Source organism: Crotalus tigris, unplaced genomic scaffold, assembly GCF_016545835.1.
Source record: "Crotalus tigris isolate CLP2741 ecotype Arizona unplaced genomic scaffold, ASM1654583v1 scf7180000024167.7108832, whole genome shotgun sequence".
Lineage (NCBI taxonomy): Eukaryota > Metazoa > Chordata > Lepidosauria > Squamata > Viperidae > Crotalus > Crotalus tigris.
Window position 1 is genome coordinate 4998820 of NW_024100417.1, and position 24754 is coordinate 5023573.

A 24754-nucleotide genomic window follows, 5' to 3' on the forward strand; every position below is an offset into this window, starting at 1 on the left:
TAAAACCCTAGTAAGACCACACTTGGAATACTGCAACCAATTTTGGTCACTATATCACAAAAAGGATGTTGAGAGTTTGGAAAAAAAAATTCAGAGAAGAGCAACTAAGATGATCAAAGGCCTGGAGACTAAAACATATGAAGAACGGCTGCAGAACTTGGGTTTGGTTAGTCTAAAGAAAAGAAGAAATAGGGGAGACATGATAGCAGTATTCCAGTACTTTGAGGGGCTGCCACCAAGAAGAGAGGGTCACATTATTCACCAAAACATCAGAAGGCAGGACAAGAACCAATGGTTGGAAACTGACCAAGGAGACAAGCAACCTGGAATTAAAGAGAAATTTCCTAACAGTGAGGAGAATTAACCAGTGGAACAGCTTGCCTTCAGAAATCATGGGCACTCCATCACTAGAGGTTTTAAGAAAAGACTGGACAGTCACTTGTCTGTAATGGTGTAGGTTCTCCTGCTTGAGCAGGGGGCTGGACTAGAAGACCTCCAAGGTTCCTTCCCGCTCTGTTCTATTCTATATCTAATATTCCTTCCTCCTCCTATTTTTTCCACAACAATAATCTCATGAGGTGAGTTGGATTGAGAAAGAGACACTAACCTAATGTCACTAGCTAACTTTCATGCCTAAGGTAAGAATACTCAGTTTCCTGGTTCCTAGCCTGGTGCTTTAACCACTAGACTAAACTGGCTACACTCTGTAGCACATATTCCAGTCATTTCTAACTGAACCACAGTTTGATGGTTTAGATTTTTTTCCCCCCAGTAATACTGCTGTAATTTCTAGTTATTTATTTGGAAGGTTTAGGTTGGAAGTTCTTTCCCCCTTTATTAAATGACACCACCTTAAAATTGTCTCTGTTATAGGAGACTTAAGTCTCCATGAATCAAATAGATTTCTGAATTCTTGGAAGAATGTTTCAGCTGATATAACCATGATTTTGAGGAAGCTCTGATTTCATTAGGGAATAATGATAAGGAATGTACTTTTGAAAGAATAACTCTGAAGTACTTTATCTCTCATTTCAAATCTTCATTTGTTACAATATTTATTTGAGGGTGCTTACCGCAAGGAGGCTGAGGGTTTGGTGAACTGGTGTAAGGAAAACAGCCTAGGTTTAAACATTGGAAAAACCAAAGAAATCATTGTCGATTTCAGAAAAGGCAGGCACAGCTATACTCCTCTGTGCATTAATGATTCACCTGTGGAGATAGTTACCAAAATCAAATTCCTGGGTATGCAGTTAACAAGTTGACTGGCTTGGTCACTCAACAGTGAGACACTGGTGAAGCAGGCACAGCAGTGCCTGCATTTTCTGCACATGAGAAAAGCACATCTTCCTTCCCCTATTCTTACCACTTTCTACAGAGGGACGATCAAGAGCATTCTGTCATACAGCATCACAGTCTGGTTTGGAAGTATCACTGCTTCAGACAGGAAGACGGTACAGAGAGTGGTGAGGATAGCTGAAAATATTATTGGCAGTTCCATCCAGGACATAGCATATAAGGGTCTGCAAGATTGTCTGGGACAGTATACATCCTCTTCATGACCTGTTTTCTTTACTACCTTCTGAGAGGAGGCTTCGTGGTATCCGAAGCAGAACATCCAGATTCAGTCACAGTTTTGTTCCATACAGTATTAATCTTGTGAACTCTAAAGCTTCCTCCTTCCGTTATGTATTCAAGATGGACAGTGATTAATATTTATATGTTACTTATATGTAAGGATGTAGGTCTATACGTATGTTGTATATAGTATGTTTAAATGTGTATTACGTATATGTACACTTTGAGAGCAGGCAACTAAATTTCATTTTTAATGTGTGCCATTGTGCCCAGAGTAAAAAATGAGAATAAAGGTTATCTATCTATCTATCTATCTATCTATCTATCTATCTATCTATCTATCTATCTATCTATTTGAACACTGTACCTCTAACACACTGCAATTCTATCAAAAACTTTGATTAAATCATAACACTGAAAATTTAGTACAGAAAAAAACTTTTTAGCAGCAACTTCTATGTTATAAAAAAGAAGTGCAAAAATAATATGCAGAAATGAGAAGGGATTCTAGGAATTCTTTTGTATAACTTAATTAAAAAATAGTGCGCCTGGTATCTTTAAATGAGTATTTTTCCCAAGTTTTGTTTGTAGTAAGCTGGGAAATATGGGAAGTATCAAATTGCTAAAGGAATTTGTTCTTCTTCTTTGGTTTAATTGAAGACTCAAGAAATAACATGATTTTAACAAGGTTTAATTATTCTTGCCTCCTTAAAATTTGTATACCATTTAAAATTTTTAATTCTAACATTTTCATCCTTATATCTGTTTCATATTTTGAAGTTTTATTATACACTGCCTAGAGTCCCTCTTTGAGGGGCATGGCAGTTCAGGAATGTAAAATATAAATAAATAAAAAATAATTTTTTGCCAATATTAATACTTTATCCATACAACATATAATCACATATCTTGCCTCCAAAAAATAGATCATTTATAGTGTAAACTAATGGCAGTATCAGCCAGTTCTGATTTTTGCTTTATTTACTGCTTATTGCTTTATTGGCAGTAACAATCTTCAATAATCTGAGTGTGATGCCTTTGCAATTTTTACTGAACTGGAGTTCCTGACATTGATTTTTGTTACACAAAACCTTGAACTCAAATATAAATACAATTCATAATTTTTGTCTAATCTCCTGGAAGGTTGAATTCTGCTCCAGTGAAAGGCTTTGAAAAAGATGTTGGTGGCAAGACAACAATGCGGATAACGTATCCAGAAGGGGCTATCCAGAAACCTGAGCAGTATGAGAAGGATTCCCTATTTGTACTGGCAGGATTCAAGTGGCAGGATTTCAAGTGGCTAAAGTACATTGTTTATAAGGAAAAAGTGGTAAGATAAAGGTTGTTTTTTTTCCTCCTTGGAGGAATTCCTGATGTTTCAGGGTTATTCACTTATAATTACAACATTGATGACCAAAGAGGTGAAATGATAAAGTGTATGTGATTACAGTGATCACAAAAACTGCAATTTGCATCAGAAATTGCTTATATGTAAGGGCTTGATCTGTATTATGACATCATCTCACATGTGCTGTTACTTTGATATAATCTCAGTTTGCTACAGAAGCTTCTGAAATAGAACTTAGTTACCGGCTCAGTATTTATGCTTCTTATATACTTACTTCTACGGAATAGCATCTGTCTTAACAATGGGTCCTGAGTTCTTCCCCAAATAACCTGGGCATTAAAGTTTATTAAATTCAACTGAACTTTTTTTATACAGAAATAAGAAATCTGGGATGGCAACACATAACAAATAATTGATATTGATAGAGTGAAAGGAGCACATTTCTGCAAGCTGCCTGCTGGGAAAAATCAATAACAAGATTGATAAGCAGGTAGCCATGGGTAATAAATTCAGACTAAAGACTGGACAATATATTTGGAGACTGACTAGTCAATCATCATGTGTCTTGCATCCTAACCAATACAGTTTTAGAAACCATATGTAAATACATTTTTATAGAGGTTTTTCATTTGTACTTGAATATAAAATGATGAAACTATTTTTATTTATGTTTGCAAACTTTGAAGGTTATTTTTGTTCTTACTTCTAAGTTACTTTTTGTTCTGTTCTTTCAATTATTTGAAACATATACTATGCTGCATGAGTAGAACATGTTTATAAACCTTAATAGCAAATGTAGGGGACACTATGCTTTTAGTTGGGAATTATTGTCATTCTTAAATCTGTTTTATTAGAAAACATTAAGCAGAAATATATTTCAGAAATACAGATTCTGCCAAGATTAGATCAGACTCTTTTGAAATAATTAAGTTAACCTGGGAGCAGAGTTGAGGTTTATGCAAGGAAGGTATTTAGTTGGTTGATTCAAAGATAATTCCTTGCGTCAGAAAAAAAAATCACCTGGAGGGGATTCTCCTTGAACATCTGCTTTGTGTTGGCCAAGAAGGCAAGCAAGGGCAAATGTTTATTTGGATATTGGTAATTTCTAGGTTTTTCCCTCTTACTTGAATATACCCAATTTCACCAATAATCTGCCCAAACATGAATTTACAGAGGAAGTGCCAGTGGCATCAGGATATAGCCTTTATTAGTGGAAGTCTGATGGTGAGTGAACATTTGCCTGCAAGTGCAGCTATGTTAAAACACTGCTTGTTGCACAGGCATCTGTGAGTCACAATGTGCAGGGGAGCCATTGAGGATCAATTAGGGTTCAGTTGTATTTCATCAAAGGAATGAGAATATATGTGCTTCCTTGCCATCTCAATCTGTATGTGCATCAGTTTAGTGACTAATGTATTTTGAGGATATGAATAATTATTTATCAAAGAAAACAAGGTCTAGTGTTAGTCAAAATATTCCTTCTAGATGGTATAAGAGAAATTCCCCATTTTATATAGTATAGAGGACTAGTCATGATTTGTTTTTGAAATATGAGATACGAAGAGGTTGTGTGAACACAAAGTACATATTTATTGGAGGAAAATATTGCTGTCTCCATATTTCTTATTTCTGTTTATTCTCTGAGGAATTATTGGCTGAGTTCACTTTAGAATCATAGAGACTTTTCACTATCATGACAGTAAGATTTGTAAAGAGGTGGACTAGAATATAATGCAGTCTAAAGTAATAACTAATTTTTCCTTGTTGAATAGCTTATTGTGACCTCTGATACTTTCTCATTAACTATTGTTTGTCATCACACATCTGAATTCCCTTTTAGACAAAAGCTACACAAAAACATGCACTTTCACCCTGAAAGCCGATGCACAGTCCAAATAGGTTAAAACTAATCCATCTTGCACCAAAGAGGAAATGAATTCTCTAGAATGCTTAAGAATGAGTCACAGTCATGAGGGGAAAGCAAAGGGAGAGGCAGAAAGCAGATCTGTCAAGCCGACTACTTCCAGAAGGTATTAATACACGCAGGGACTAGAACATAAATTTCCCTTTACTTCACCTCCTTTGTCTTGTTCTTGTGAGTTAATTTTGCCAGATACATCTACAGGCATTACAATATATGTCAAGAAACATTCTTGGAGGACAAAAAAAAAAGGCTTATTTCATCCTGCTGCAATCTGCCTGTCTATATACTATTAAAACTCTTGTATCTGTTTGATATTTTGAAACCTTCAAATGTAATCTACAATTAGGTGTAATGGTGTTATAGGGCAACAGTTTTTGAGTCAATATACTTCAAATGGCTAACTTAAAGAATCCACCCAAAATCTAGCAACTATGACTGCTACAGGAGAGAAATTTGGCAAAGTTGTGGCCTCTTCAGCTCCATCACACCTTTCAACTACACTTCCCAAAAATCCATAGGTTCTGTGGCGCAAGGGAGTGGAGGGGTGTATCCCTATCCTCTTATCCACCTCACCTCCTCAACTAAGAGGTCAGCAGGGATTGTCTGCTTTGGAATCGAAGCTGATATTTCAAATACAGATAATCCTCAACTTACCACCACAATTGAGCCCAAAATTTAGGTTGTTGGGTAAGTACGTTATGCCCCATTTTATAACCTTTCTTGCCACAATTGTCAAGTGAATCATTACAGTTGTTAAGTTACTAACATGGTTGTTAAGTGAATCTGGCTTCCCCATTGACTTTGCTTGTCAGGAGGTTGCAAAAGCTGATCACATGACCCCAAGACACAGCAGCTGTTATAAATACGAACTGGTTGCCAAGCATCCGAATTTTGATCACATGACCATGGGGATGCTGCAACAGTTGTGAGTGTGAAAGATGGTCATAAGTCACTTTTTTCAGTGTTGTTGTAATTTTGAACAGTCACTAAATGAATTGTTGTAAGTTGAGTACTACCTATATCTTAATGGCAGTGGGCAATAAGGGAAAGAAAGAAGAAAGCAATTTGGATGTCTACTGCTGAAATAGGGCTGACTGGGTGTGCCAGCAGTCAACAGGTAAGTCCTTTTTTCCCCTGAAGGGAAGGGGCTCTTGGGTACACACTGGGATGATGAGTATGTGTGCAGGTTACTTCATGGTCACCACCTCTTTTTGTTTGTCTTTCCCTAGCAAAGTGACAAGTAGTTCCCTGGTTGGAACTGCGGAGGAGAATGATGATATCTGATGCTCCCTGTCAGCTTCCCACAAGCAACGTCAATTAGGAAGCTATCAGGAAGTCAGAAATTATTCCCATTGTCACTGCTTTTTTGCCTACCCATGGTCACTGTCTTATTCTATTTACTCTTATTCTTTAGTCTATTTCTGAAAGAATGACCCAACAAGTCATGGGTTGTTAAGTATGCTACTAAAATTCTTGTGTCTCTTTGATATTTTGTAATTGTCAATTGGGTGAAGTAATACATCATAGAGCAACAATTTTTGAATCAATTTACCTCAAAAGGGCTAATTTATGGAATGCATCCAAAATTCAGGACTCATGACTTAACGTGGGATTTGGCTCCAGCATCACCACTCTATTCAACTACACTTCTCAGAAACCTGTAGGTTGTGTAGTGTAAGGATATCCCTGTCCTCTTTCCTGCCTCCTCTGGCTCCTGCACCTAATCAGCTGGCAGCAGAGTTTGACTAAGTGAGTAGCCATTGGCTGCTTTGGAACCAAGGCTGAAATTTGTAATCTTTTAAGGATGGTAACTGGTGAGGGAACAATGAGGGAGCAACTTGGATACCTGCTGGCAAGGTAGGGATGGCTGGGGGAACTGGCAGCCAGGTGAGTCACTTTCCTCCCTGGAGGGAGGACTCCCTTGGGGACAGAGCAGAGTGATGGAGAATGTTGTATTTTTCCTTGTGGTCTGTATCTCCCTTGGTATCCCTTCCCTACAATAAAGTGGTAGAGATTCCACGGGGCAGCTGAGGAAAAGGAGGAGGCTTCACCAGGGCTCTCTTAAGAGGAGGTGAAGCAGCATATGGAAAGAGGAAGGATGGGGGATCAACTGGGTTGCCTGCTGGTGAGGCAGGGCTGCCTGGATTCAGCTGGTGACAGATGAAACATCTTCCTCCCTGGAGAAGGCCCTTGGGGAACACTGGAATGGCAAATGGGGGTGTTGTGAAAAATGCAAATTACACCTAGCACTCAATATATATGCAATTGAAAATTATATCTTCTGTAATGAAACTGCAGGCAATCCGCATATGTTTCTGGGGAATTTCCCATACAGGTAAATGCTTGAATCGGATTACAGGTGGTTCTTGATTTCTGACCACAATTGTGATCAGAATCTCAGTTTTTGAAAGCAACACGGTCGTTAGCAATATGTCATAAGACTGCTTCATCCAACAATCACAATTCTGGCACTCCCAGTTCTGGTCATTAAGCAATCTCCTGAGTCATTAAGTGGATGGAACAAAAGAGCTGATATCCTTTGGCAAGTAACTCTTTCAGAACAAACGGGCCGCCTGTCAGAGAGTTTCAGCCCTCCCTCTTTCAGCCAGCCCCCAGAGACGGTGTGTGCCCTCTCTGTGGGCACACGCACCGTCTTGCCAGCCCCGCCTCCTCCCACAGCCCCCTCCTCACCAGCAGCCCCCCTGGAGGAGAGTCACTCCTGGGCGTAGCCAAGGACATGGTAGCGTAGCCAAAGACATGGTAGCCGGGCAGTGGGGAAAAGACTCCGTCCTTGGGCCCCATTGCATGCATATAATGCTGCAGGGCACGGGCAGAGGACATGGCCACCATGGCGCTGTTGGGCTGCCTGGGTGATCTGTGACGGGCCGTGGAGGTGGTGGGTGGCCCAGCGGGCAGGGCAGAGTAGGGACAGGTGGGGAGGTGGTTTTTGGGCACTCGATCTCTAAAAGGTTCACCATCACTGATATATGTTGACACAGTACTCTACAAATATTCAAACTCATGCTTATTGAAACCAGAGATTTTTGCATGTAACTCAGTGCTTACTTTTTGTTTTCCTTATTTCTGAAACCAGTATTGTGGTTAGAATAATTTTTTGCTTTGTCAAGATATTGTAGGAAAAGATGTATAAAAACTACTGGGTGATGGTATAGATGGGGACTGAATCTCCGTTTTGGAGAAGGTATGTGCAAAGTTCCCTTTCAGATAAAGATCTAGGTCATGGCAAACATGCAAGAAATATATGTAACGTAAAATAGCAAAATAGATAAGATTTCACAAGCAGAAATTCCATATAATATGCTTGGCTAATAGAATGCTTTCAGTTACAGGTAGTCCCCAGATTATATCCATTTGTTCAGCAACCATTCAAAGTTACAATAGTGCTGGAAAAAAAAATTATTTATGACCAATCCTCAAAGTTCCAGCTGTCACAGCACCCTCACAGACACGTGATCTCAATCTGGACATTTAAGATGATCAGTTTGTGATTACGACCTCATGGCAAGCTGATGTTGTGTGATCACCATTTGTGTCCTTCCCTGCTAGCTTCCCACAAATAAAATCAATGGGGAAGCTCACAGGGAAGGTTGCAAGTCACTCCAGTAAGTTGCTCTTATTACTTTTTCTCCAAAGAAACCTACAATGGAGTACAGATCCCAGGATTCTCATATTCCATAGCACTTCCCCATCCAGTCCTCCCTCAACCAGTGTGAAGCTGTCAGCTTGTATTCCACTGAGTCTTCCTGCAGCAAATCTCACTCTCCATAGCACACCTACACTTCTTGCTTGGGACTCCTGTCACTTCCTGCTTAATGATGCACATGCTCCTGGGGTTAGGACGGCTACCAAGATTGCTGTTGCTAAGTGATGTGTCATGTGACATCACACTTTATGGCAGCATCACCTAGAGAAAGCAATCCTAGTCACAATTGACATTGTAACCTGAAGACTACCTATAAGGTTCTAACCCTTAAAACTTTCCTATTTTCTTTCTGTCCAAAAATAAATTCTAAACTCTAATTCTCAGATCTTACATTTGTTTGAGAGACTTTAAGAGAGGTGAAATTGAAAGTTTGGGAATCACTTATTGCATGCAGCTGGAAATTATGCAGAACACATACTCACAACATTTTGCCAGTACACTGAGAATCTCATTATTTAGTCAGGTGCCTTTTTATTTTATTATATTCTATTTTTTGCCATTCTTCCTTGTCTGTACTCCTTGGGGATAAATGTAACCTGATGGGCCTCAAGTTGCTCAATAGAAGTGCTTACCTCAGATTTAACCAAGCTATGTTTGGGCAGAAAACTTCCCAGTTGTCATTGTGTTAATTCTACCTATCCTTGTGCAGTGATGAGAGGGATTGAATAACTGCATTCCTTGTTGGGTGGGGCAAAACAAGCACATGTATTTCTGGAAGGTTGGGGGGTCTGCGGCCCTTGCTTTCTTCTTACAAAGAAGAAAAAACCAAATTACTTGCACCAATACACTCCAAGCTTCTGGGCAGGTCTCCATTCAAATTCTTCTTGTTCTTTGTAATTTTCACATACTTGTTCCTGGAGCATAGAGTGCAGAAATCTCCTCTTACAACAGCTTTTATATCCAAAGTTTGTCTTTTCTTGTTGATCTAGCCATTCTGGTTTTTGGCTGTGCATCCAGGGTATATGGTACTGTATGCCAGTATTGATCTCTGGTATAAAAAGTAATAAAACAGAACAAATTTGTTTGTAAGCACAGTTTGTCATAATGCACAACACAGTTCTGAGTTAAAATTTCTAAAATTTAGTTGAAGAAATTTCCATGCTTTACCACCCAGAAGATTGACTGTATCTCATACATGTGCAGTTGTAATAGAAACCCTACACTGTTATTTCTAGAACTTGACAACTGTTTAATTTTTCCATTTGAATAAGGTGGTAGCAAGGATGCTTAACACTATCTGTCTTCCATTTCATAGCTTGGGGAAAAGCTCTGTGTGCATATTTGTCCTTGCAGAGGCATAATTGGAACATACGGGGGGGGGGCAGGGGTTGAGAGAAGTGATTTAGAGCACAGAAGTGGTAACCTGAGAATCCTCTCTTCATATAAGATTAGTGTTGCAGATAAGAGATTGAGCTGCAAATAAGCCCCTGGTCTGGATGAAACCTCTGTCCAGGAACTCACTAGGAGGCCTTAACCAAGCTACTGCCTCATCCATAATCCTTCCTCCTACAAAGCTTACTTATTCCTCGGTGCTGATTATGAGACTTGAAAATTTGAGTTGGTTTTAGAAGCAATAACTATCTGAAAAGTTGTTTTAAAATACAATAAATAATAAAATGCAACATTTTTTTTAAAAAAGAGCAATGGGACGTTAATATATATATATATATTTGTTTATAATGTACAATTATCCTTTAATATATAGAGAAGCAAAGTGTTTATAGACATCTCCTTAATTTCTGCAATTATGGATAAGCCTAGCAGACCCGTCTCTGTGTCTTTCCTTGTGGGTTAATGGCATTTTTGCGTAACTTCAGGAATCCATTTTTCTGAGATTTTCCCCCTAAATATATTTTCATCTAGGAAGGTAGCTGATAACTTCATCAATGCATCTCAAAGGGAAAAATGCAATTCAAATAAGTAAAGCGTATGTGAAGGAGCATCATAAGAATGCCTTCGTCAGTATCTTTCTGATACGTTGACCTTTAGTTCCCAGATCTATTCCCACATCCTACATCTGGTGAGCACTAAGTTGGGGACAATATAACATGTGAAGAACAAATATAGCCAAGATGTTATAGAGGAGATTGACTTACACAGATACAACTCCCCCCACCAAAAAAATATTCTTATATAAATGTATTGAGGACTTCTTTCCCTTATTTTTGTACTTTTCTTCTTGGTGGTTAGATATGTGGGGATAATCAGCCAGTTTCTCCAGTTCCACTGTCATAATGGCTTAAGGAGCAGACTTCCTCCCTGGAAGCTAGGTACTCATTGAAACAATTGTACACTCATATCTTCTGCTCAGAAGAGAGATAGTCATACATAAGAAACTCAACACAATACACAGGACAGGCTGTGCACTACTAGTGGCTTTCTGACTCTTTGTTATAGTTATTTGTTAGGATTGATTGATTGGCTTCATTTGTATGCTTCTCTACCCAAAAGTTCTAGGTCAGGATTATTCAAACTAGGTTTCATGGAACTCTAGGATTCTGTGAAGGCTTGAGTAGATTCCGTGAAGAACTAAGGAGAAAAAAAAATCCTCTTCCTGAAGAACTGGGTGGGGAACAGACCTGCAGTCATGTTGGTCTCAGGCACACAGTCATCTGCTCCTGCTCCTGCCTCAGTGCTGTTCTTCCCTGCTGTACATAATCAATATTGGTTGTCATCAGTATTTGCAGGTGTTCCACACAGGAGGTGACTGGTGGTCTTCCCTTCGCCTCATGTACAAAGCCAAACTGCTGCCCTTAAATTCTGATGAACATTTCTAACTTGCTTAACATACTAGTGCTTGTGGTGAGTCCTTCACTCCTTGACTTTTCAAATTGTGGAGTATATTGGTGTGTATGCAGGTACATATTCCAAGAGGTCTGCTTCATCATCAGGGTGGTATCCTGTGCATGCTTAGGATGCACAGTCCCAGTGAACTTGGTTGACATTAATAAAGCAACAGGATTGCACTGCTTAGCTGATCAATTTGCAACCCTAGTTCTTTGCTCTTTCCCTCTTTCATACTGTCAGTCACCTGTTTCTTATTTTTAACGTGACAACGACACCTACAAATTCTAATCCTGTAAAGACTGTTTACTCTGTTAATCTCACCTAGAAGTTTTGTATTTTGTCCTCCTTGGCAGGATTCTTTTACTCTTAATCACTTTGTGACTGCCATAGATACAATAGGTGGCGGTTTTCATTTGGCACTTATCTGTGGCAGAAAGAAACACATTGTTGATCTTCTGCCCATTTTTCTATTTTGTTACATAATTTTTTTTCTCTGTGACAATAGGTTTAGATTTAGAACTTTTTTTTCTGTTCCCACATAAGTATTTTCAGCTTAAAACTTATTAATAAAGTAAAATCAAAGTGAATTTGTATTCACTTTAGCAGATTGATTAGTGTTAGATATTATTACACAGTAGGCAAAAAGTTACTCAGGAGCAGTACTATATTCTCTTACTCTTTTGCATAACTTTCATTTATTTATTAATGAAATGTACCTATGGCAGTCACAAAATACTTATAAAATATCTTTACTCTCCTCTTCAGCTAAAAAAAACACCTCAGTTGTCATAATCATTGCCAATATTCTTACAGTAAAAAGACATGACACGAAAGGAAATAGTGATGGAGAGGGAAGAACAACAATTTAGATATTAGTGCCCAATATTACAAAGTTATTTCTAATGATTAGCTGGTATGGATAGAATATAGGAAAATAAAAGGCAGTCAGGCTTCAGCCTGTTACAGCCTGGAAGAGATAGTTTTAAAAGGTTCCATCCTTCCTGGGCCTTAAGAAAACTGACCAGATCCCTCTGTTCTGTCCAATAGAAGAAGAAGGAATGCCTCTGATTGCAAATGGTTTTTTAAAAATCTACTTTTATTAGTAATAATAATAATAATAATAATATGTTGGAAGGGACCTTGGAGGTCATCTAGTCCACTCCTCTGCTCAGGCAGGAAACCCTATACTATTTTGGACAAATGGCTGACCAGTCTCTTCTTAAAGACTTCCAGTGTTGGAGCATTCACCACTTCTGAAGGCAGGCTGTTCCACTGGTTAATTGTTCTAACTGTCTGGAAGTTTCTCCTTAGTTCTAGGTTGCTTCTCTCCTTGATTAGTTTCCATCCGTTGCTTCTTGTCCTGCCTTCAGGCACTTTGGAGAATAGCTTGACTCCCTCTTCTATCTCAGCCCCTGAGATATTGGAACACTGCTATCATGTCCCCCCTCGTCCTTCTTTTCATTAAACTAGACATACCCAATTCCAGCAACTGTCCCTTATATGTTTTAGTCTCCAGTCCTCTAATCATCTTTGTTGCTCTTCTCTGTACTCTTTCTAGAGTCTCAACATCTTTTTTACATTTGCCTATTCATTCTTTATAATAAAAAAGTCTGTTTTCTTATAACTAGAATTTGAACCTTTCCAGATATTTTGGACTACATCTCCCATGTTCCCCTGTTATTAGTTTGTGGGGGAGGGGAATTACAGCAGTTTTTTACACTATGCTTAATGAGATTGTGTGAGAAGCTAAGAGAGAAAAGCATTGAGCAAATGAAGCCAATTTGCAATTATTAGGGATTTGCCTCTTGATCAGAGATTCTGGGAGTTTTTGTTTTTTTTTAACTTCTAGATTTCCTACTCTAGGCACCTAGTAATCTCAACATAAGGCTCCATCCTTCCTGGGCTTTGGGAAAACTGTCGAAACCTCTCTGTTCTGTCACCAGAGGAAGAAGGAATGCTCTGATTGCAAATGTGTTTTGTGAGCCCATGGCTTTTGTAATTTTCTGTTTTACTTTTTGACTTTCATTTGACTTTTCTCCTCAGGGCTTTGTCCTATGTCTGCTGTTGTTCACCCTGTTGACCCATGGCTGTTGTGCCAGATTTGCCACCAACCATATTGTGAAGTATGCGGATGATATAACAATAGTGGGCCTTATTCAAGATGACAATGAGGTGCTTACTGCATGGAAGTAGAGGGTTTGGTGAACAAAAACAGCTTCATTTTAAACATAGGGAAAAACTAAAGAGATCCTTGTTGATTTCTGAAAAGGCAGGCACAGCCACACTCCTCTGTGTATTCATGATTCACCTGTGGAAGTGGTTAGCAGCATCTCTTGATGTGCAGCTAACGAGTAGACTAGCTTGGTCACTCAACAGTGAGATATTGGTGAAGTGGGCACAGCAGTGCCTGCATTTTCTGTGTCGCATGAGAATAGTACATCATCCTTCGCCTGTCCTTACCACTTTCTACAGAGGGATGATTGAGAGCATCCTGTCATATTGCATTACTGTCTGGTTTGGAAGCATCACTGCTTCAGACAAGAAGGCAGTGCAGAGAGTGGTGAGGATGCCAGAAAAGATTGTTGGAAGTTCATGTCCTTCTATCCAGGATATAGCATATAAGCAATGCTCAAGCAAGGTCCTCAGGATTGACTGGAATGCTACACATCCTCTTCACTATCTATTTTCCTTGTTACCTTCTCAGAGGAGGCTTTGTGTCATCCGAAGCAGAACATCCAAATTCAGTCACAGTTTTGTTCCATATAGCATCAATCTTGTGAACTCACGTTCCCTCTTTCCGCTAGGTATTCAAAATGGATAGTGGTGAATAATTATATGTATAGGTGTAAGGGGTGTGTGTGTGTGTGTGTGTATGTATATAGCATGTGTATATGTGTGTCATATATGGTTAGATATATAGTTTCTTTTGAGAGCGGGCAACAGAATTTCATTTTTAATGTGGGCCAGTGTGCTCATAGTAAAAAATGACAATAAAGATTATCTTATCTTTTTATGCATTGGGGATTATTTTATTTCTCTTTTTTCTTTTGAATATTTTTCTCTTATGATGAAGTGAGCTGCTGCTGATATCTTTTAATACAATCTATTAGTTGGAATGGTGCTATCCAATGCCTCCTGATCTTTTTGCAATAAAGGGTGAGAGTGTCCAAGAAAATTTCCATCGTGTTTGTTTTGCTCAGGTTCTACTTTTGTAATGTAACTCTCTTTGATGACAAATGTTCTTTGTTGTGAGAGTTCATTGCTCACTGAAGGAAATATAGTTCCTTTTTGCAAATAATTATATAAAAATTAGTCAGTTTTCTGGGAGAGACTTAATGGAATATGGGTAAATAAAGTGCTTGGAAAGAGTTTAGCAACAGTACTTTTTTAGGCTTTCTTGATTGGCTTTCTGTGATGAAAAATAGATAAGCATTTTCTTTCTGAGCACATCCAACACTTTAACACAAAGGATTAGAAATATTAGCAGTACTAATATACTTCACAAATTCTTGAGATACCTTTCTTTTTTTAACACCCTCAGTAGAGCTTTTCTTTAGTTCTGTCAGGTTCAGGCATTTGGCTAACATCAAGAAGGGTTCCCTGAAATTTCCCAACTTAACTCTACCGTTGGCACATGCATTTGCCAGAGAATCAAATAGCTCTAAGAATGCAACTCCCCATCTGATAATGAAAACAATTTAATGTCCTGTAGAGAGAGAAGGCTGAATGTTGACAAGTTCAAAGGAGAGGGAAATAGATTCATTCACTTGCAAGCTAAGATACTAACCAGGTATTCCATCTTCTAATTGCTCTTCTGTTTATATTGTACATATTCTTCCATGCATCATGTCTTTGCTGAAGTGACAGAATACATTCCACTCTATATTGGACATTGGGAGATTCTGGAAAAGGTGTAAGCAAATTCAGTTTGTATATGTCTTGCTTTGATGTCTACTTCCTTAGATAAAATGATTCCATTTTCCCAAATCTATTTTACAACCCTTAACTCATAACTAGCACCTCTCTTGCTCTTCCTTTTTAGAAGTTTGACTCATTTTTTTTCTGTAAACATAATTCTGATAAACATATGACTTCACTTGTGGGAGGGGGCGAAAGTGTTCCAGATTCCAGTCCTTTGCCCAATTTAGCCAAATTCTAGGCAGACCTGAAGCTTCCCTCTTCAGTTCATTGAAATAGTGATGCTTCCAACCATTGTTTATTTGATAGATTTCCCGCCTTTAGTATGTTTACAAATAACTCAAGAAATTGAACATAACCAACACAACTTTTTCCTCCTATTTTCCCCACCACAACTCTGAGAGATGAGTTGAGCTGAGAGAGAGTGACTGGCCCAAGGTCATGTTAGCCTTTCTTGGAAACAAAAGCAATGAAACTAAGTTGAAGGATAAAGAGCATTTTGGAAAGCTCCCTTATCAGTTTACTTTTAAGGAAATGGATATTTTGAGACTGGTCACATTTTCCATGCCACTGAAAAGATGAGCCCCTGTCCTGACAGCTATTTTACATGAGTGCCACAGTGTATTATTAGAATTCAAAATATGCCTCCTGGCCAAAAACTATCTATCTTCAAAATACACTGAGAATGGAAACACTGTATCATTTTGACTTGGGATAAAATGGAAGATAAATCCACGAGTCTTGCAGATCTACTCTTTAGTCTTCTTATCTTCTGCTTCTTGAAAGTCAGATTAACTACACAGCATCAGTTCCTACTGAGATGTTTCCAGCTCCCTATCCTGAAGAGTGTCTTCATCCCAATAGTAAAGAAATGTATAGTTCAAATGTTTCATGCATAGAAAATTATTTGCTTTATTTTTAATTTTTGCAGATTTTTGCTATTGAATATTATCAGAATTTTGTGTGTGTGTGTGTGAAAAAGAGAGAATATAAAAAACACAAAAGTTTGTATTTATTTTCATACACAAAAACACCCCACATGCCAATGTGAAAAACTAATTATCCTCTTAGGTTTAGTAATTGTAGTTGCAGAAGTTGCAACTAGTAATCAGTTTTTTGTGTCACTGTATAGGACTTTTGATCCATTCCTCCATGGTGAACTGCTTCGGCTCAGTAATATTTGAGGATTGTGGCAGAATTCATGCTTCCTTCAATGATGGCAAGTTGTCCAGGTTTGAGAGAGCAAAGAACCACCAAATGTTGATATTACCACCTCCATGTTTGATCATTGACACCACAGAGGGATCATGCTCAAGACTTAGGGGGAGACTTCATGTGGCTCAGGGTCATAAATTTTACAATCTCATTTTTAAGAAGTCTTTAATAGTTTTAAATCAAAGTTACTATATTTTTTGACCTGACAAAGCCCAAATTAAAACAAAACCCACTCAACAGTATTATCCTTCAACTGGAATCTATGCTACCAACCTCAGCCTACTGCTTCCTACTTTTTCAACTAGAAACATAAATTATATTACCCAATCAGAGAATGCGGCCTAGTTAGGGGAATAGACGTAATGTGATTACATTTATTAAATAAAATTTATTAATTAAATTTTAAGGGTAAAAACAAATGAGGATTTTCCCCCCCAAGGAGGCTGCAACATTTCTCCCATCCAGTTTTCATTTACATTTATTTCCGTATCAGTATACTCAAATACTTGCTGATCTGTACGATATATCTCTTTGAACTCTGATCCCCCAAAATGTGCATATTTTTAATATTTCTTTTGTGCTGGAGAGGCGAGTGTTTCATCTTTAAAGTAATAAATCATGTATGTTGGTAAGAACATTTTTTTCATAAACACACACACACACGTTTGCCATATGAATATTACTGGCTTTGATCATATGCAATAATCAAGTGTTATTACAATGTGGCTTATGCAAATATTACTATATATGAATCATTTGCTTCATATGCCATGATCTTCTCCCATGTTATCAAATAGAGATTTGCCTCAGCCTTATGCAGAAGTTTTTAATATAAGTATATGAATTTATATGGAAAGTTATAGCAGGCTCTCTCCAACAGCGCAAATACATTATAGGTAGTCTGCAACACACAACAGTTCATTTAGTGACCAAAGTAACAATGTCACTAAAAAAAGTAACTTATGATTGTTTTTCACAATGACCATTACAGCACCCCCATGGTCACATGATCAAAATTCAGATGCTTGGCAACTAACTCATATTTATAATGGTTGCAGTGTCTCAATATCATGTGATCACCTTTGCCACCTTCTGACAAACAAAATCAATGGGGAAGCCAGATTCACTTAACAACTGGGTTACTGCCTTAACAACTGTCTTAATTAGCAACAGAAATTTCAGGTTCAATTGTGTTTATAAATGAAGGACTATGTATTGTACTCTCCTGGTTCAAGGCATCTATCAGGAAGATTTTTCCCATATACAATTTAACCATTTCTAGATAACCATAAAAATTTAAAGTGAAGAACAGTCTCAGTGGATAGAAGGAGAAAAGAAGACAAAGGAAAGAAAGAATAGGAATCAGTACAGTGCCCATTGGATTCTTTTTGTTAGCTGATCATTAAATCCCAGTAGATTTTATAACTCTTTTTGGAAGCAGGTAATAATGAATGACTCATGGGAATTATTAAAAACAGTTTGTTAATTGTACATTTGCAGGTTTTAATTTGAAATAGATAAAACCTCTGGAGCAATTTCTGATTTTACTGTGTTGTAAAATTGGCATGTTTCTAGATCCACTGGGGAGTGTGTTGGTGGAGCTCATTGGAAATATGATCTCAATCTTACATGACTCACTATGTTCCAGGACTAGTGTATTTTTAACAAGATTTTTTAAAAAATGATTATTTTGGAAGAGATCAATGCTACAGCAGACACTCTGTAATTACTTGATGTGTCTCCACTAATCTTTCCTCAGTAGTAGATTTTCAAATAATTCTTTTTCCCTTGGGTACCATAAGAAACAGAGACCAAACTATAGTAAATAAAGATATGTAATCCATTTTGGACATGAGCTGAGAGCCTAGTTTCCTAATCTGTCAGAGTTCTCCCTGTCCTGGATTTATGAGGTGCTTTTTTCTGTAGACATTCTGTTTTCCCTACAGTCCACAAGTGCAAAGGGCACACTGTCTATATAGTTCACTGTGAAAACAAAAGAATATACTACCAGTCTTGGTGGTCAGTCTAGGGAACAGCCCAGCGGGATTGTATTTTTTTCTTCTAAGCATATCTTGAGTTAAGTTTCATTTTTCTCATTATTTCAGAAAAGCAAAGAGTGTGCATGGATATGGATATAATATATGTTCATACCCATGCAATTATTGAATGCATCTCTTCTTTCTACTAAGGAGTTGTGTTCCATTAGAGGAGCGTGTCTTGTGTAAAAGTTTTGAAATAAAATCTTTGAAGTATGAAGGCTCTCTGTGTAAATTATTTATTGTAAATGTTGTGTACAGTATTTCAATCAAAATTAAAATGTCCTTAAGCACAATTTAATTTCTTGTGATTGCAGTTTACTTGTTAGTGTTAGTCTTTCCAGGATTTTTTAAAAATTCGTGTCTAGCCCTTGAATTCCCAGAGAATCCTCCAACTAAATGTGCTTAGTTTGTGAGATCAATCAAGCTACACTACTAGTGATTTCCCCGCCCCCCCAATATGCATTGCGCCCTCTGTTTTCTAAACAGTTGCGTTCATTAACAAGGCCTGGATTATAAATCACGTGTAATTTCCAAAGATAGCTGAATCTACGGATAGAATCTATCTTAAAGATCCAAATAAGACTAGTTGAAACAGACCCATTATTTTAGTTCCTTACATTGTTTTCCAATTTTTATCACAATTAGCAGTTAGATTCCAGATGCAATTCCTAATTTGTATTTCCTTTATACAGTTCTGGTGAATTCAAAAGGAAATCAGGACTTGGGTTCTCTAACCATCTGCAATGGCTCTTTGCATTTTTACAGAGTGCTTCTGATGGCTTCTGGAAATCTGTGGCAACCCATGTTCCAAGAGAGCCGCATGAGATCCGAATCCTGAATCCATATTTTATACAGGAGGCAGCCTTCAGTTTTATTGGCCTTCCTTTCAACAATGGCCTGATGGGCAGAGGGGTAAGTGTATGCTGGAGCCTATCCCCGATATGACCCTTGCACTCTTTTGTACTGAAAATGGGAAATCAAACCTAATAATCTAGTACATTCTTCCCTGCTCTAAATTCTCATCGATATATTAGTGAATGGATGAGAACTCTATCACTTTTAGATTTTGTGCAGTGTTCAATATGCTGATAGTAAATGTTGATAATGGTTTTTAAAAAAGCTAGAAACCACTCAGGAATAATAAAAAATAATCACAAAATGAAAGATGTATGCAAATTTTAATGTTAAATAGAGTATGAAAATCCATAGAACTAGCCAGATCACACATATGGCATGCACATATATGGTGTTCCATTACGTTTGAGTAGTTTGAGCAGGACAAGAAGCAACGGATGGAAACTAATCAAGGAGAGAAGCAACCTAGAACTAAGGAGAAACTTCCTGACAGTTAGGACAATTAACCAGTAGAACAACCTGCCTCCAGAAGCAGTGAATGCTCCAACACTGGAAGTCTTTAAGAAGAGACTAGACAGCCATTTGTCCAAAATGGTATAGGGTTTCCTGCCTGAACAGGGGGTTGGACTAGATGACCTCCAAGGTCCCTTCCAACTATTATTATTATTATTATTATTATTATTATTATTATTATTATTATTACCAATTATGATTGTATTTGCAGCTTTCCTAGCAGGTGGGAATTGCCAAGTATCTTGTTTGTTTTCAGGCTAGGAATATTACATTAATTTGTTTAATGGTTTCAACATAAGTTTTCAAGTAGCTCATATAAAAACTAGTGATATCAGACTTTGGGGGCTTTTGGATGAAGCTGACAATATCTGCTGTTGATTGAAAACTCCTAATTTTAACCATGAACACTCCCTTCAAGAGAACCTTCAAAGAAATTATAAATGTCCCTGCTTGTCTTTTTGAGTCACTTCTCATCTAGAAAGAAGTTAAACAAGATTGTGTTTTGGCTACATTCTTTTTTAATTTTTATATTCTGGAAAATAATAAATTCCATCTTGCTAAGTTTGATTCACAAATCCATTTTAGTTCTCCTTGGTGCTAAAAAGATTACTTTTTTGTTTCATGATTCCCAGAATTGCTCCTATAAAGACTCAAGACCAAGACCAATGTAGTCCAATCAACATTTTTAATTTCTGTATTCTGAGTCTCTTATAATATATATTATTTCTAGTTACACCAGGAATCAGCACTTGCTTCTGTAAAGGCTCTCGTGTAGTTTTTTTTTTTTTTTGCCTTAGGTTTAGGGCAAAGTTGATCTTCAGCCTCCTTGACTTTTTTGGATAACTTCTGGTTAACCTGGAAAAAAGGAATCAAACTTGATCTTATATATTATGGTCTTTCAATCTGTATTTGATTCCTTAGGTTTAGTCAAACCTATTTTAATTAATTAAAGCAATGTGTCCTCAACATTGATCCCTGTAAGGATTGGAGAGAAATCTCCTGCTATTATGAATGTGGTTTGGGAGAAAGAATATTTAATTGAGCTAATTGTTTAATTAGCATCTCTAAGTGCTATAGCAAAAAGCTTTTCCCTGGAAAGATTTAATATCTTACCAATGCCATTTATATAAGTTATATAAGAAAGCAAATGCAAATGCAAACCAAGAGAGGTTGTGTTTGTTTTCAGGCTAGGACAGGGGTAGGCAACCTTGGCTCTTTTATGACTCATGGACTTCAACTCCCATAGCTGGCTCAGGAATTCTGGGAGTTGAAATCCACGAGTCATAAAAGAGCCAAGGTTGCCTACCCCTGGGCTAGGAATATTACATTAATTTGTTTAATGGTTTCAACATAAGTTTTCCAGTAGCTCAGGGGACAGCATATCTTATTGAAATGCCCCTTATTCAGTGCTTAGTGCTCAAAATTAATACAATAAGCTAAAGCAGACATGTCAAACACAAGGCCCGGGGCCCGGATGTGGCCCGCGATGTGGTTTCATGTGGCCTACGAAGTCATCCTGGAAACTGAGGGAATGGCCCCTGCTGCCTTGGCCCCAGTCCAGGCCACCCAGGAGCCAATGTACAATTTCCATCTATGCTGAAATGCATTCAATCTTAGCTCCACAAGGAGAGCAAGCACAGCAGCAGCAGCCTTGAGGAGGAGGTAAGTGCAGCTGGGCACCCCCTTGGGGTAGTGGGGCTGGGCTTGGTGCCGTGGGTGCTTGAGAGCCGGGCTGGGCATTTGACCTCTGCTGCCCAGGGCTCTGGGAAGCCCGCGGCAACATCCAGCCCTCCCGTATGGCCTGAAAGGAACAGTGAGTCTCTTCAGTGGATCATGCCTTGACACTTGCCCTGGTCCCACCCCTTCTGCCAGAGACCCTCAGATCTGTCCCACTCCTGCCCAGGCCCCCACAGGCACCCTTGACGCAAACAATGTAGAGCTGGCCATGCCCACCCAGTAGGTCACACCAACTCCAGCCACGCCGACCCAGTAGGCCATGCCCACCCTGGCCACACCTACCTGCCCCCCCCCCGAGGACAACTGCAATGCTGATGCGGTCCTCAGTGAAATTGAGTTTGACAGCTCTGAGCTAAAGTGTCCAGGCTATCTGATGTGGCCTCTGCTTTTAAGACTGATTGCAGGGATGCTGCAGCCTCTCTCCTCTCCATCCTGTCCTTGCAGGGGCCTCTTTCAGGAAACTGCCACATGGCCCAGGGATGGACCCCTTGGTTCTGCTTCCATGAAATGGTCTGTGCAGTGCTGAGGAAAGCTTTGTTTGGGAGAGTGGGGAAGTTTGAGTAGGCCAGGGGTAGGCAACCTTGGCTCTTTTATGACTCGTGGACTTCAACTCCCAGAATTCCTGAGCCTGCATGGCTCAGCTTGGAAACCTCTCCCTTTCCCCTCAGCATGGCTGGCTCAGGAATTCTGGGAGTTGAAGTCCACGAGTCATAAAAGAGCCAAGGTTGCCTACCCCTGGAGTAAGCCATTAAGTGAGGCTGTCTTGCTTAACAATCATCACTCCTTGTGACCGTAATGAGCAGGCTTTATTATGGTCATAAGGGAAGGACTATCTGTATAATAGTCCTGAGGTCAATGGACTAGAAAGGTAATGTCTATCTGCAGAAGACAATCTAGAGAAAGTATCTCTAGAAGGCTTTCCATAGAGGTAGACAAATGTTGACTAATTGCTATTGGGAAATGTGAAGGGAACAAATTAAGGCCTTGCCGTTTTTAAATATTAATAATCTACACAGTCCAATTACTTTCACATTATGTACATGATTAATACGCTTCCTTGATCCTTTATAAACTTTTACATATTAACATTATATAGCATTTATTTTTTTAAACTATAATTTTTTTGTCTCTAGTCTCTGTATTGTCTGTTCCTTTAGAATTCTCTGGCAGCTGGTTTATGACTTTAAATAAAACTAAACTAGTATCATAGTAGGGAAGAAGTGATAATAAGGATGCATTCATTCTCACTGTGCTCTTTTTTTAATTCTTTACCCATCATACTTGCAAATACATTTAAATGTTCTAAACTTGAGGGAATGTAATATGCACTATATTGAATTTTCTAGCGTGTTAAATAGATTATGTGAAAGTTTACATTCCAAGAATCAACATATTGCAATAGGATATAACTATAATAAAAAAAGAATAAAATTGCTGAGGGACCCATTGTAGATTTTCTCATAAATATCTCATATAATGCTTTTCACTCCTTATAGTGAAACTGATAGAATAGCATGCATCTCTGCCACCTATATATTTTAGTTTTTCTGTTCCATTTTAAAAAACAGTAATTTTCATAGACAGTTGTGTATCTGTTCAGTTCCTGAGTTTAGCATTTACAGGGAAGAATTGTCATATCAGATTGATTCTGTGGTCTTATTCCTAGCATTATCAATTTTTTTAATTCAAGGAATAGCAAGGATAAATTGTATTTATTATAGATGTATTTTAACTACTTATTTAATATATATTGATTGTTTCAGGAAGATAAATTTGTTAATACACATTCTTAATAGATAAAAATGAGGTGGTGACAGTACTCCAGTCCTTCCCACTAAAAATGGAAAGAAAAGGAGAAACTACAACTAGATATCAAAAAAGCTATAGAGTTTGTTTCTTGGCTGTCTCAATAGGTCTGATCTCATACAGCAGTAAGTCAATTTTTAATACTTGCTAGGTAGGAGTAATCTCAGAACACATAGAGTGGGTCCTTTAAGTATTTATTTTCATTTTATTTTACTTTTTGCCAATGTAGTGACTTCATAAGCCTAAGCAGGTACATACTAATGGCTAGATTCAGAAAAAGGATGCAATAAAGGAGTTAAACTTACTATGTTCTGCCCGTTAGCATGTTTATAAGAATGTACTCTCTGTATAAGTAATAAATAAAACTTTTGCTATTCCTCACGCCCACACCTCCCTCTCATGGCAAGAGGTCTCTTACTATGAAAATATGCTCTACCTTAGCAAATAATTTCCACACTGGATTATACATGTGTATTCAAAGCATATTGAAGTTCCAACTTTTTTTCATCTTACACAGCATCATTTTTAAGGGAACGTTTTTAGTCTTTTGGAGAAACAAAACACATATAAATCTTTGCCATCCACTTTTTCTTAATTTATTTCTTATTTGTATTTCGAAATGTATTATCTTAAACATTCAAGCAATTACATTTTGTTTGGAGTGGAAATGAGATACTGTGGAAGAATATGTTGTGAATCTAACTTTGTGAGGATTAGATAAATTGTATTTATATATATATATATCAGATTGGCAAAATCAACCAGGGAGGTTTTTAATTAAAACCTGATGTTTCATTTCACGAAAGCCTGCTTGGACATTTTTTAAATAGTTTAGTTTATGGAACTTTAAGAAAACAGATTTTGCCAATGGTCTCTGTCACACGAAACAAACAATAAACTAAATGTTCTGGGAATTTATATAAAACAATGTGAAATAGCGATGCAGGTGTAGAGATTTGGAAAATCAGGGCAATGTTCCTTGTGTAGTGACAATAGTGATCCAAGCCAAGGCCTTATGTTTCCATTCAACAGGAACTTCATGCATTCATGAGCAGTGCTTTCACATATAAAAACAATATGCAATGTAACCATAAGGAAAAGCATGATTGGATCTGGCAGAGATTTTATAATGGATCTGGCAGAGGTACTGTATCCTCTTTTCTGTGTAGATCATTGTTTCTCAACTTTGGCAACTTTAAGCTGTGTGGACTTCAACTCCCAGAATCCTCTAGTCAACTATGTTATTTTCTTCAGGGTATGAAGTTCTGCAGGTTTACAAAATTTTATGCAGAGGGCTGAAAAGAAGTTCTCCT

At 38.0% G+C, this 24754-nt stretch overlaps 1 protein-coding gene across 10 annotated transcripts in view; it reads left to right on the forward strand.

The window, feature by feature from the left end:
* Positions 1-24754, forward strand: part of ST3GAL3 (ST3 beta-galactoside alpha-2,3-sialyltransferase 3) — a 203826-nt gene that overhangs the window by 133832 nt on the left and 45240 nt on the right. For all 10 annotated transcript variants that reach the window (XR_005554260.1, XM_039323074.1, XM_039323081.1 and 7 more), the window contains 2 exons: positions 2719-2905; positions 19296-19442. Coding sequence is in view for 9 of the 10 variants with exons in the window: in XM_039323074.1 (XP_039179008.1) it covers positions 2719-2905; positions 19296-19442 (334 nt within the window). In the remaining variant the exon portion in view is untranslated. The remainder of the gene's footprint in view (positions 1-2718; positions 2906-19295; positions 19443-24754) is intronic.